A 15,236-nucleotide genomic window follows, 5' to 3' on the forward strand; every position below is an offset into this window, starting at 1 on the left:
CTCTCGTCCTCCGACTCGTTTCTTCAGAACATCTCCGCCCCCATCTCGGGCCGGCACACTTCTTCAGGCTGTGGGCGTCCTGAAGTCAGAAGGAGTGGTGATTCCCGTTCCCCCCTCAGGAACATGGTCACGGTTTCTACTCCAGCTTGTTCGTGGTGCCAAAGAAGGACGGATCATTCCGTCCCGTTCTGGACCTCAAACTGCTCAACAGGCATGTGAGCACCAGAAGGTTTCGGATGGAATCTCTCCGCTCGGTCATCGCTTCGATGTCACAAGGAGACTTCCTAGCATCAATCGACATCAAGGATGCTTATCTCCATGTGCCGATCGCACCCGAGCATCAACGCTTCCTGCGTTTCGCCATCGGGGACGAACACCTTCAGTTCGTGGCACTGCCTTTCGGCCTGGCGACAGCCCCACGGGTCTTCACCAAGGTCATGGCATCCGTTGTGGCGGTCCTACACTCAGGGCCACTCGGTGATCCCTTACTTAGACGATCTCCTAGTCAGGGCACCCTCCCGGGTGGCGTGTCAACACAGCCTGACCGTCGCTCTGGAGACTCTCCAGCGGTTCGGATGGATCATCAATTTCCCAAAGTCCAAGTTGACACCGACCCAATCTCTGACTTACCTCGGGATGGAGTTTCATACTCTCTCAGCGATAGTCAAGCTACAGCTGGACAAACAGCTTTCGCTGCAGACAGGGGTGCAATCTCTTCTTCGGGGCCAGTCACACCCCTTGAGGCGCCTCATGCACTTCCTGGGGAAGATGGTGGCAGCAATGGAGGCAGTCCCCTTCGCGCAGTTTCATCTGCGCCCACTCCAATGGGACATTCTCCGCAAATGGGACAGGAGGTCGACGTCCCTCGACAGGAACGTCTCTCTTTCCCTTGCAGCCAAAACCTCTCTTCAGTGGTGGCTGCTTCCCACTTCTCTGTCGCAGGGAAAATTCTTCCTGCCCCCATCCTGGGCTGTGGTCACGACGGACGCGAGTCTGTCAGGGTGGGCAGCGGTTTTTCTCCACCACAGGGCTCAGGGAACCTGGACTCCGACAGAGTCCTCCCTTCAGATCAATGTTCTGGCGATAAGGGCAGTGTATCTAGCCCTAAAGGCGTTCCATCGGTGGCTGGAGGGCAGGCAGATCCGCATACAGTCGGACAACGCCACGGCGGTCGCGTACATCAACCACCAGGGCGGCACGGTCAGCCGTCAAGCCTTCCAGGAAGTCCGGCGGATTCTGCTGTGGGCGGAGGCCACAGCCTCCACCATCTCCGCAGTTCACATCCCGGGCGTAGAAAACTGGGAAGCAGACTTTCTCAGTCGTCAGGGCATGGATGCGGGGGAATGGTCTCTTCACCCAGACGTGTTTCGAGAGATCTGTCGCCGCTGGGGAACGCCGGACGTCGATCTCATGGCGTCACGGCACAACAACAAAGTCCCGGCATTCATGGCACGGTCTCAAGATCACAGAGCTCTGGCGGCGGACGCATTAGTTCAGGATTGGTCGCAGTTTCGACTGCCTTATGTATTTCCCCCTCTGGCGATGCTGCCCAGAGTGCTGCGCAAGATCAGGTCCGACTGTCGTCGCGCCATTCTCGTCGCTCCAGATTGGCCGAGGCGGTCGTGGTACCCGGATCTGTGGCATCTCACGGTGGGTCAACCGTGGGCGCTCCCAGACCGCCCAGACTTGCTGTCACAAGGGCCGTTTTTCCATCTGAATTCTGTGGCCCTCAACCTGACTGTGTGGCCATTGAGTCCTGGCTCCTAGCATCCTCAGGGTTATCTCAAGATGTCATTGCCACCATGAGACAGGCCAGGAAACCAACGTCCGCCAAGATCTATCACAGGTCTTGGAGGATCTTCTTATCCTGGTGCTCTGATAATGGTTTTGCTCCCTGGCCTTTTGCCTTACCCACTTTTCTTTCATTCCTTCAATCCGGAATGGACAAGGGTTTGTCTCTCGGCTCTCTCAAGGGACAAGTATCGGCGCTATCCGTATTTTTTCAAAAGCGTCTAGCCAGGCTTCCGCAGGTCCGCACGTTCCTGCAGGGAGTTTGCCACATAGTCCCACCTTACAAGCGTCCGCTGGAACCCTGGGACCTTAAAAGGGTGCTAACGGCTCTTCAGAAACCACCTTTCGAGCCGCTGCGGGATGTCTCTTTATCACGTCTTTCGCAGAAGGTGGCATTTCTAGTGGCAGTTACATCGCTCCGTAGAGTGTCGGAGCTGGCTGCGCTGTCATGCAAAGCCCCCTTCCTGGTTTTTCACCAGGATAAGGTGGTTCTGCGTCCTGTTCCGGAATTTCTCCCCAAGGTGGTATCTCCTTTTCATCTCAATCAGGATATCTCCTTACCTTCATTTTGCCCTAATCCAGTTCACCAATGTGAAAAGGATTTGCACTCATTAGATCTGGTGAGAGCACTCAGGTTCTACGTGTCTCGCACGGCGCCCCTGCGCCGTTCTGATGCGCTCTTTGTCCTTGTCGCTGGCCAGCGTAAGGGTTCGCAGGCTTCCAAGTCAACCTTGGCTCGGTGGATCAAGGAACCGATTCTTGAAGCCTACCGTTCTTCTGGGCTTCCGCTTCCTTTGGGGCTGAAAGCCCATTCTACCAGAGCCGTGGGTGCGTCCTGGGCATTGCGGCACCGGGCTACGGCTCAGCAGGTGTGTCAGGCAGCTACCTGGTCTAGTCTGCACACTTTCACGAAACACTATCAGGTGCATACCTATGCTTCGGCAGACGCCAGTCTAGGTAGGCGAGTCCTTCAGGCGGCGGTTGCCCACCTGTAAGAGGGGGCCGTTTCGGCTCTTTTTATTGAGGTATTTTTTTACCCACCCAGGGACTGCTTTTGGACGTCCCAATTGTCTGGGTCTCCCAATGGAGCGACAAAGAAGAAGGGAATTTTGTTTACTTACCGTAAATTCCTTTTCTTCTAGCTCCTATTGGGAGACCCAGCACCCGCCCCTGTTCCCTTCGGGCTGTTTGTTCTTTTGTGTACACATGTTGTTCATGTTGAATCGTTTCTTTTGGTTCATGGTTTTCAGTTCTCCGAACATCCTTCGGATTGAATTTACCTTAGACCAATTTATAAGTTTCCTCCTTCCTGCTTTTGCACCAAAACTGAGGAGCCCGTGATGCACGGGAGGGTGTATAGGCAGAGGGGAGGGGTTACACTTTTTAAAGTGTAATACTTTGTGTGGCCTCCGGAGGCAGAAGCTATACACCCCAATTGTCTGGGTCTCCCAATAGGAGCTAGAAGAAAAGGAATTTACGGTAAGTAAACAAAATTCCCTTCTTTTTTAATAAAGTATCCGTTTAAAAATTCTAACGGCTTTGTTAAAAACTCTATTCGTTTGTGGTCCATATTTAACAGATCCACCTTAAAGGGAACCTGTCAGGTGCTATATGCACACAGGACCACAAGCAGTTCTGGGTGCATATTTCTAATCCCTGCCTAACCGTTTCTGTATACACCAGCATAGATAAAGGGATCTTCAGAAAAGTATTTATAAAGATCTTATTGCATACTAATGAGCGAGGGGACTAGTCACAAGCGCGTTTCTACCCTTAGCTAGTCGGCCCACATAGCTTGCTTGCCAACCCCTGTGGGTGTACTAACATGCTAATGAATACGCAGTGACGCTGCACATACCTCACTCTTGATGGCGGGCGGTGGATGGATGCACACTGGGCATGATCCGGAGTTCCCGAGGCTTCCGATCATGTGCGCTAAACTGATGCCGGGTGTAAGCTTCCCAGCTTCAGTGAGGTATAGTGCGCATGTCCGGAAGTGCTGCGGACTCTGGATCATGCCCAGTGCGCATCCATCCTCCGCCGGCCGCCATGTACAGTGAGGCATGTGCAGCGTCGCTGCGCATTCATAGCATGTTAGTACACCCACAGGGGCTGCTAACATGCTATGTGGGCTGACTAGCTAAGGGCAGAAACACCCTTGGGACTGGTCCCCGTGCTCATTAGCATAAGAAAAAAAATCTTTAGAAATACTTTTTCTAAAGATTTCTTTATCTATGCTAGTGTATACAGGGACGGTTAAGCCCCTTTCACATATAGCGACGCAGCAGTGATCACGACGGGTGACCTGACCTTATCCGGATCGCTGCTGCGTCATTATATGGTCGCTGGTGAGCTGTCAAACAGGCAGATCTCACCAGTGACCAGCCCCCAGCCAGCAGCGACGCGTGGAAGCGATGCTGCGCTTGGTAACTAAGGTAAATATCGGGTAACCATTACCCGATATTTACCTTGGTTACCAGCGCACACCGCTTAGCGCTGGCTCCCTGCACTCCTAGCCAGAGTACACATCTGGTTAATAAGCAAACCTTTGCTTATTTACCCGATGTGTAGTCCGGCTACGTGTGCAGGGAGCCGGCACTGGCAGCCTGAGAGCGGCGGTGCTAGTAACTAATGTAAATATCGGGTAACCAAGGAAAGGTCTTCCCTTGGTTACCCGATGTTTACCTTGGTTACAGCTTACCGCAGGCTGCCAGAAGCCGGCTCCCTGCTCGCTTCAGTTCGTCGCTCTCTCGCTGTCACACACAGCGATGTGTGCTTCACAGTGGGAGAGCGACGAGCAAAAAATGAAGCAGGACATTCAGCAACGACCGGCGACCTCACAGCAGGGGCCAGCTCGTTGCTGGATGGCACACACAGCGACAGCGACGGGACGTCGCTGCTACGTCACAGAAAATGGTGACTTAGCAGCGACGTCGTTGGCGCCGTCACTGTGTGTGACACCACCTTTAGGCAGCGATTAGCAATATGCACCCAGAATTGCCCTTGGTTCAGGGGTCATATTGCACCTGACAGGTTCCCTTTAATCTATTACTGGATTCTCTTTCAACGGCGGGTTACTGTACATGTGAACAGAGCCTAAGAATGTCTTTCTGACCTTACGATAGATATTGTGCTTGACATTTCATTTGTATTATGCAGTAGTATGGTCCGCATTTGCTTATCCGGATCAGTAAACAGTGCCTGTGCCAGCTCTTGACCTGAGTGTTTGATTTACAGCTGAAAGCTCCTATATTTTTTCCTATTAATGTGTTGCTTTTCCTTATGTATACTTACTTTTTCATTTTTCTGTTTCAGCAGATAAACTCCAAACAACATGACGGAGTATGCCAGCACTGCAAAGACGTGCTGGAATGGCGTGTGAAATTCAACAAGTACAAGCCGTTGTCTCAGCCTAGGAAGTGGTAGGTGACCGTGGTGTGCTACCTATCTGCTGCCGCTCCAGTACTAGGGGATTCATACAGTCTCCGCAAGCTTCCTGCTAATGCCTTTGGGGAAAACGGGAATGAGTTTAGAAAACAATAAAGCTTTTATCTGAAATCTGAAACTTCCGTATATCGTGTGGCTGCCACATTAGCACTGCATAAAAAAAAAAATCGTTCTTGAAAGGCATCCATTCTTAAAACAGGCTGGGATGTTCCTTGAAGAAGCATTCCTAACAATTGTATTGCCTATGTAAATGTATATTTTATATAGTTTAGGTGCGTTTAACAGCGTTTGCTCATGGTACTGTTCCTCCGACCTACTTATTAACGGCACTGAGGAAAAAGTGAATAGCGCCGCCCTGCAGGTGGAATTCCCACAGGTGACAGCTGACAGACTTGGAAACCATCATTTGGAAACCATCAGGGCCGATTAACCCCTTTAAATACTGCTGTCAATAGCGACAATGGTATCTAAGAGGTTAAGCAGTTGTTAAAAAGCACCCTTTGGCAGGATCAGCCCCCGCGATGGTAATCGCGCTTGCTGATTGGTCATCTGGTGACCCCAAGGTACGGTGGCCTGATAAGATCCTGCTATAAGCCTGGCCTTGCAGGCACAATCAGTGATTCTCTGACCGGTATTTGCACACAAGTACAGCAGTGCGGGACACCAGTGATCAAACTTAAAAATATGCATGTCTCACAATGTGGCTAAATGAAAAAAGTTAATGTGTTTTTTAAAGAAACGCCCACAAATGACAAAAACCTGTTTTGCCACTAAAAATGCAGCATTGCGTTAAAGCAATAGTAAACAAAGAAGCATACATATAATTGGTATTGATGCTTTTGTAACGACCTGATCCATAAAACTATCACGATTCTTATTATGTGTGGCGATTACCGTAAAAAAAAACAAACGAAAACCATGTCGTACTGACACACAAAGTGAATGAAAAGTGCTAAAAAGTCACATGTAAAAAAAAACCATGATAAAAGTGAAAACTCCAAACCGTAACGCTTTGGAGCTTGAATATGGCTTTTTTTTTTTTAGAAAAAAAAATTATAAAAAGTTACAGCTGTCAGAATCTGGCAATACAAAAACGAATACAGTTTTGTAAAACATTGTTTTTTGTGTATAAAAGTAGCAAAGCATAAAGTGTTTATAAATATTTTCGCTGTAATCGTACTAACCTGAAGAATAAATCTGTCTTATCACGTTTACCGCACAGTTTAGCGGAGCTAAAAAAAAAAAAAAATGAACTACTGAGAATAAAAAGTGATCAAAAAATGTTTTATGGTACCCAAAAAAAATCTCCAAAATGGTACCCCTTATACAGCCCTGTCTGCAAACAAAAAAAGCAGCTCTCACAATATTGCAAAGCATTTTTATTGTGTGATAGAAGTAAAAACGATATAATTCTGGTATTGCTGCAATCGCACCGACCCGTAGAATGAATCCGTCACTAATTCCGTATGGTGAACCGCGCAAAAAGAACTATTCCAGTGCTGCTGTCCCTTTGTTCACTCTAGCTCTCAAAAATCAGAATAAGGCTCAGCTGACATTTATCCTGCGCTCTCCGCTGAGCACTTATGTCGGAGTTTCCATGTAAATTCTTAAAAAAACACAATTCAGACAAAACCCTCTTTGGAATCATTCACTATGAGGCAGATGGAGCCACTTTCGGCTCAGTCTTGTCTTTGGTGCTGTCCCATCATTTTAGGCATCTTTTTAGCGCACAAATGTGGACGACCATGGTTCTGTGCACGCCTAAAATGGACACCACCAAAAAAAATGCGAAACGGTGTCCGAAGAATCTACATCTGCCTCATTATAGTGAGTGGTTCTGTCTGGGGTTTCGTCAGAATTAGATTTTTGTTGGATTTACATGGAAATCCTGACGTAAGTGCTCAGCCTAGAACACAAGAATGTTATCCTAGCCATACAGAAAGTGAAACCCATACAAAATTTTACTAATAAACCTCCTAGCATCCCACACAAACTCAGCCCCCACTTAGATTCGTTATCTGTTCTACCAGTAACGTGGGACCCCCCCCTCCCCCTATATTTCTCGTGACAAAGTCTTTGGAAAAGCGATATAGCTCCCACCCTCCAATAAAATCCAGTGACGTCTGCGCTCCCAAATCTAAATACCCCCTTCCTTCTGAGCCCCCCTGTTACCTCTGTAAACGGCCATGTGTGTGGCATTATTGTAATGGGGAGAGCGCACTTAACAATTTACGGGGTAGATGTCTCAGGAAGCACAAATTGGGCAGTGTATGGGCACTAAACTTGCATATTTGTAATTCTCCAGAAAGAGCGTGGCGTAGATGCTACAAAATAGTCACTGCAGCCATAGATAAATTATTGAGATGTGCAATTTCTACAATGGGGGTCAACACTCCCTCCCCCCCCTTCTACTTTTCTGGAACCATAGTTTGCGGTAACATTTGCAGAGACCCTATTTAACAAAATCTGTGTTCCAAAAACAAGCCCTGCCGTGTTTCTGACGATACGTAGGGTATCGCCGCATTCAGGAAAAGTTGTGCAATAAGTTGTGAGGTACATTTTTTTTTTTTTTCTAACCCTTCTGTAACTGACAAATTTGCAGGTAATAAAATTTGCATTTTTACCACTAAAATTATTTCCACATCTCAATGTTATAAAATTCTGTGAGGCATCTGTGGGTTCAAAATAGTTACTACACCCCTAGATGAATTCCTTATACGCAATGACATTTCCAGTTTGGGGTAACTTGTGGGGTTTCTGCTGATCTGGCTGTTCAGGGGCTCGGATAAAGGAGGCCACAATGTATTCAAACAGAATCTTCGTTCAACGTACCAAGTCGTGCTCCTTCGCATCGGAGCCCTGTTGTGTACTCAAATAGTAATGTACAAGCACATATGGGATATTGCCACATTCAGTAAAAATTGCATAACAAATGGTCCTGCCCATTTTCTCCTGTTAACTTTTTGTTGAATGAAAAATTTGAGGCTAAAATAAAATTTTAGCTGAAAACCTACGATTTTCGTTTTCACGACCAAATCTAATAAAATGCTGTGTAGTTTGTGGAATAAAAATACTCCCCACACCGATATAATGAATTAAATTGGATCAAGTGGGTGTTAATGTATTTTTGGCACCTCAGGGGCTCTGCAAATGCAACACATTTGTCCAAATTTGTGTTCCTAAAATCAAATAGTGCTGTTCACTTGCCGAGCCATGCCATGTGCCTAAATTAATTTTTGACCATGTATTGGGTATCACTGTGTTTGGGAGTAATTTTGTAACAAATTATGCAGTCCATTTTCTTATCTATTGTCAAAATTATAAATCTTATGCAAAAATTACCCTTTTTTCCGCTAAAATGTTACCATCATTTTCATATCCACATTTTAAAAAAGTTCTAGGAAGCACCTATTTGTTCAAAATGCTGAAAACTGGGTCACTTGTTGGGGTTTTCTGATGTTTGATACTTCAGGGGCTCTGCAAATGCAACATGGTGCCTTCATTCTATTTCAGCCGAATTTGCTATCCAAAATTCATATATTGCTCCTTCCGTTGTGAGACCTCCCGTTTGTCCAAACAGAACTTTTAGACTACTTGTGGGGTATCCCTGCGCTCATAAGAAAGTGGGTAACAAACTGTGTGGTCCACTCTTTGGTGTTTTCCTCTTGTAAAAGTGAAAAATGTTGGTGCTAAAGCAACATTTTTGTGGGAAAATAAAAAAAAAAAGGAAATAAATAAAAATGAACATTTTTCAACATGACTACATTTATATCAGCCAAATTAGTGTTCCAAAATGTGTTGGATCGGTCATTTATCTTGTATGTATGGTGCCATCAGGACTACTCAGTAAATTTTACATACCACCAAAGAGTGCCATCGGCCTCCTCATTCTCATATTGATTGCCACAGTGCTGCAGCTGTTATTTCAGGTTGTAAAGCTGGGTTCACACATAGCGACAACGACGTCGCTGTTATGTCACCATTTTCTGACGCAACAGCTACCTTCATATGCCGCGCCAATGATCACTTCACAGGTATTCAGATTAATGGATCTTTATTTTGCACAGGTCTACGCGTTTCTGGAGTCTCAGCTCCCTTCCTCAGGACCATCAGGCACAAGAACACATCAAATCTGCCCAGGTCACAGAAACGAATGCACTAACAGGATGCAGCAGCTCCTCCAGCTAACAGGAGCTGCTGCATCCTGTTAGTGCATTAGTTTCTGTGACCTGGGCAGATTTGATGTGTTCTTGTGCCTGACGGTCCTGAGGAAGGGAGCTGAGACTCCAGAAACGCGTAGACCTGTGCAAAACAAAGATCCATTAATCTGAATACCTATGAAGTGATCATTGGCGCGGCATATGAAAACCCTATTTTCTTCTTTTGCTCGCTGTTATCTGCCGTTTGGGTTGTTGCTGCCTTGATCTAAGTGTCCATGCCTTTACAGTAGTTGTGACTTTCACAACTTCATCTGGTGAGTATTATTGCTCCCTGTCCCTACTCCGTGTGTTATTGGGATAAGACCCTATTGCGCTTCTTCTCCACAGCTCTCTACTCAGCAACAGCGACCTTGTAAGTCGCTGTTATGATCGCTGCTTAGCTGTCAAACACAGCAGACGCAGCAGCGCTCATAACGACACGCGTCGCTGTGCTATATGTGCAGAGAGCAGGGAGCAGCGCACACTGCTTAGCGCTGGCTCCCTGCACTCCTAGCTACAGTACACATCGGGTTAATTACCCGATGTGTACTGCAGCTACATGTGCAGGGAGCCACGCACACTGCTTAGCACTGGCTCCCTGCACTCCCAGCTACAGTACACATCAGGTTAATTACCCGATGTGTAGTGCAGCTACATGTGCACAGAGCAGGGAGCCGGCACTGGCAGCAAAAGCGGCGGACGCTGGTAACGAAGGTAAATATTGGGTAACCAGGGAAAGGTCTTCCCTTGGTTACCCGATGTTTACCCTGGTTACAGCTTACCGCAGCTGCCAGACGCCGGCTCCTGCTCCCTCTGCTCGCTTCATTTCGTCGCTCTCTCGCTGTCACACACAGCGATGTGTGCGTCACAGCGGGAGAGCGACGACCAAAAAATTAAGCTGGACATTCAGCAACGACCGGCGACCTCACAGCAGGGGCCAGGTCGCTGCTGGATGTCACACACAGCGACAGCGACGGGACGTCGCTGCAACGTCACAGAAAATGGTGCTGTAGCAGCGACGTTGTTGTCGTCGTCGCTGTGTGTGACACCACCCTTACAGTTCATTGACTGGAATAATAGAGGAGGTACAATGGGATTTGAGACTTTTATGTCAAGATATTCAGGCTTTAAGTGGCTGTATCTCCGAAGTGGTATCCAGATTATCATATCTGCAGGATAAACCCCCCCCCTTCCTCTCACCATAGCGACTAAATTAAACAAGGTGGCTGGATCAGTTGATGCATAGCGTCAAAAAGCGGATGACCTTGAAAATCGACTACGCCATAATACTGACTATTGGCTTGCCTGAAATTGCTATCTTCGTGGTGGAGAGGGCCGATAGAGTGTCTGTCTGTTAAGCCCGCACCACCAGGAGTCCCTCCTAGGTCGTTTCTTGCAGATCAGAGCTCCAGTTGGCTCCATAGAAGCATCTGCAGAGGACATTACTCATTGTTTTCAAAGCTGTTATGACACAATACAAATCTAAATGTTCTGTTTATATAGATGATTGTCTCCTACTTGGCGAAATTTACAGTTGAGTGAGTGTAAGCAAATGTTTTTAGATGCTGACATAACTTTAGAAGAAATTATTACAGCCATTAGTGACATGACTTCCGGCAAAGGGCTGGGCCCAAATGGACTCTCACTAGAATTCTATGTCAGATGTCAAAAGACGTGAGTTGTCTTCTGAACTTCTGGTCATGTGTAGTGCGACTAATGAATCTGGGAAGCGTACATCCGGCTTCAAAGGCGCACTGACGTGACCGAAGTGAGCCATGGGCCTGATATCTAGGCGCTGACTATGACACCGCAGGGGCGTGATAACCCGGAAAGAGGGCCGACTAGTCTGGGGAAACTGCCCCATCAACTAGTAAAGGCACTAATTAGCTTAACTTTCATATTTGTGAATAGCATTATACAGGTCTGGTTAGGTATGGAATTTGGGGAAACTGGTATGAATGCTGCTGCGTTGGAGAGCATAGGGGGCCTGACTGGTTCTCTTTAACTCTCTTGGGCATGGAGTTCACTAGAGCTTCACAGGAGGCTCTGGAATAGTCTTGCAGATGATGGATGTTGGAAACCTTGCTTTCCTCCACCTTCCACTTGAGGATGCCCGAGAGATGCTCAATAGGGTTTAGATCAGGAAACATGATTGGCCAGTTCAGCATCTTTACCCTCGGTTTCTTTAGCAAAGCAGTGGTTCACATGGAGGTGTGTGTGAGATCGTTGTCATGTTGGAATACTGCACTGTGGCCCAGTTTCCAAAGGGAAGGGATCATGCTCTGCTTCAGTAAGTCACAGTACATGTTGGCATTTATGGTACACTTCATGAACTGTAGTTTCCCATACCTGGCAGCACTCATGCAGCCCCAAACCATGACACTTCCAACACCATACTTGACTGTAGGCAAGACACACTTGTAATTATACTCCTCACCTGGCTGCTGCACACTCTGTACACTATCTGAACCAAATAAGTTTATCTGGGTCTCATCAGACATAGGTCCAATAATCCATGTCCTTAGTCTGCTTGTCTTCAGAAAACTGTTTGCAGGCATTCTTGTGTATCATCTTTAGAAGAGGCTTCCTTTTGGGATGACAGCCATGCAGACCAGTTTGTTGCAGTATATGGCATATGATCTGGGAACTGACAGGCTGCCCCCTTACCCTTTAATTGATGCAGCAATGCTGGCAGCACTCATACATCTATTTTGAAAAGACAACTTCTGGATACAAAGCTGTGCACATGCACTACTCAACTTCTTTGGTCAATCATGGCAATGCTTGTTCTGAGTGGAACCTCTTGTTCAACCGCTGTATGGTCTTGGTCACTGTGGTGTGTGTGTGTAGGCAAATGAGTATTTTGATCACATGATCATTTTTATACATGTTGTCCTACTCCAAGCTGTATAGGCTTGAGAGCCAACTACCAATGTGCATCTCTGTAATGAGAAGGGGTGTGGTGTAATGACATCAACACCCTATATTAGGTGTGCTTAATTATTAGGGAACTTCCTTTCCTTTGGCAAAATGAGTCAGAAGAGAGATTTGACGGGCTCTGAAAAGTCCAAAATTGTGAGATGTCTTGCAGAGGGATGCAGCAGTCTTGATATTGCCAAACTTTTGAAGCGTAATCACCGAATAATCAAGTGTTTCATGGCAAATAGCCAATAGGGTCGCAAAAAGCGTGTTAGGCAAAAAAGGCGCAAAATAACTGCCCATGAATTGAGGAAAATCAAGCGTGAAGCTGCCAAGATGCCATTTGCCACCAGTTTGGCCATATTTCAGAGCTGCAACATTACTGGAGTATCAAACAGCACAAAGTGTGCCAGTAAGGCTATGTGCGCACGTTGCGTAATTGCATGCAGTTACGCTGCGCTCTGCACCGCAGCATAACTGCATGCGTCCTGCGTCCCCAGCACAATCTATGGAGATTGTGCAGGAGCCGTGCGCACGTGGCGTATTAGAGCACAGTGCTTCGGCTGCTGCCAGAAGCGTTCGTTCTAAGAAGTGACATGTCACTTCTTTCATGCGCTGTGCATGAAGTCCCCGCTCTGTCTATGGGAGGGGCTGCATGCAGAGCGCATGAAATCGGCTTTTGTTTCTGCAGCGATTTGAAGTGTACGTGTGCTCTTTAAATTGCTGCAGAAATTTCTGCAGGGCCAGTACGCAACGTGCGCACATAGCCTAAAGGTCTCAAAGATGAAAACATAATAACATGGCCCCCTTGTTCTCGTGATCTGAACCCCATAGAGAACCTGTGGTCCCTCATAAAATGTAAGATCTACAGGGAGGGAAAACAGTACATCTCTGAGAACAGTGTCTGGGAGGTTATGGTGGCTGCTGCACGCAATGTTGATTGTAAACAGATCAAGCAACTTGCAGAATCTATAGATGGTAGGCTGTTGAGTGTCATCATAAAGAAAGGTGGCTATATTGGTCACTAATTTTGGGGGTTTTGTTTTTGCATGTCAGAAATGTTTATTTCTAAATTTTGTGCAGTTATATTGGTTTACCTGGTGAAAATAAACAAGTGAGATGGGAATATTTGGTTTTTATTAAGTTGCCTAATAATTCTGCACAGTAATAGTTACCTGCACAAACAGATATCCTCCGAAGATGGCCAAATCTAAAAAAAAACCACTCCAACTTCCAAAAATATTAAGCTTTGATATTTGAGTCTTTTGGGTTGATTGAGAACATAGTTGTTAATCAATAATAAAAAAAATACAACTCAAAATTCTGCACACAGTGTGTGTGTGTGTGTGTGTGTGTGTGTAATATATATAATTGGTGTAATATAATTTCTGAGGCCCCACGTAGCCCCTCACATACACACAGCTGCCTACATACATGCAAACATCCATAAACCTGAAAAAAATAAATATACAGTGTATATATACACGCTATAATCGACGTATTCCCATTCTCCTGGGGCTCTGCTCTGGCCTCCGGTGCACTGACGCTCCGCACAGCATATTATTATTATTATTATTATTTATTTACAGAGCACCATTGATTCCATGGAGCTGTACATGAGAAGGCGTTACATACAGAATACATGTACAAGTTACAATAGACAGACTGGTACAGAGGGAAGAGGGCCCTGCCCTTGCGTTCTTGCATTCCATAGGATTTTGGGGAGGAGACAGTAGGTGGAGTGTTGGTCGGGCGGCAGTGTCGGCACGGTGGGGCGGCAGCTGTGGTGGTGGTGAAGCAGTGGGGTCATTGGAGATTATAGGCATTTCTGAACAGATGAGTTTTCAGGTTCCGTTTGAAGCTTGCAAGTGTAGCAGATAATCTAGTGTGTTGAGGCAGCGAATTCCAGAAGTTTTTGAGGTGGTTGCATGAGGAGAGAATGAGAGAGGAGGAGAGAAGGAGATCTTGGGAGGAACCGAGGTTACGTGTTGGAGTATAGTGGAAGATTAGTTCTGAGATATACGGAGGAGACAGATTATGGACAGCTTTGTAGGTCAGTGTTAGTAGTTAGAATTGGATACATGATGATGTGACGTCATCGCATTTGCTGTACCTCACGCTGATTAGTGGAAGACTGAGCCAGTGGCCTCATTCACCAATGTGTTCACCGCTGTCTGCATCTTGAGGATGCAAATAACAGTGACATCGGGCATTGGGGAAAGGCATGGGACGGTCCGAGGTTTACTAATTTCAACCCTTTGACTGTCTCGGTCTGCAGGCCAGACTGGAAAAGCCAGAAGTCCGTAGGTGGCCCACGGGCGGCACTTTGCCCAGTCTCGCAACAAGCAATGCTCCCTGTTAGCAATGTTCCCCCACCATAAAATTAGTACTAAATATAAAGTCCCTTTATTTCTGGAACCTTTTGGCAGATTTAAGAAAAAATAAAAGGTACACACAGATGAGCAGCAGCAATATAATATTAACAAAATGGGCACTTTTGACCTGGGCGAAAAGTTCTCTTTATATTAAATCAATGCAAACCTTTATCTTGGTATTCTTTTTGTTAATCAGCTCTGATAATTGTGCACATTCTCATTAGATTGGCTAATATAAGATTACATTAATCATCAGTCCGATACTTGCTCAGATCCACTATGTGCTGTCAATGTGCCATCGTCTCTCTAATGCTTACAGCCATCTCTGGATCAGCTTCTACAGTATGATGTTTATTGGGTGTATGGGAATTCTAGCCTTTTAGATGAATACTAGTTGATTATTTAATACAAGGAGATCTTCTGGATAAATAAGGTGTTATAATGTAAATGTTGAGTGCTATTTGCTTTGTGGTAAGCGCAGCAGTGTTGAAAGGTCCCACAATGT

The 15,236-nt window shown here is 46.3% G+C and overlaps 1 protein-coding gene across 1 annotated transcript in view; it reads left to right on the forward strand.

The window, feature by feature from the left end:
* Positions 1-15,236, forward strand: part of C1H9orf85 (chromosome 1 C9orf85 homolog) — a 58,116-nt gene that overhangs the window by 27,273 nt on the left and 15,607 nt on the right. Inside the window, 1 exon segment of the mRNA XM_075340085.1 lies at positions 5,107-5,213. Coding sequence (XP_075196200.1) covers positions 5,107-5,213 — 107 coding nt within the window.

This window comes from Anomaloglossus baeobatrachus, chromosome 1 (genome assembly GCF_048569485.1).
Source record: "Anomaloglossus baeobatrachus isolate aAnoBae1 chromosome 1, aAnoBae1.hap1, whole genome shotgun sequence".
NCBI lineage: Eukaryota > Metazoa > Chordata > Amphibia > Anura > Aromobatidae > Anomaloglossus > Anomaloglossus baeobatrachus.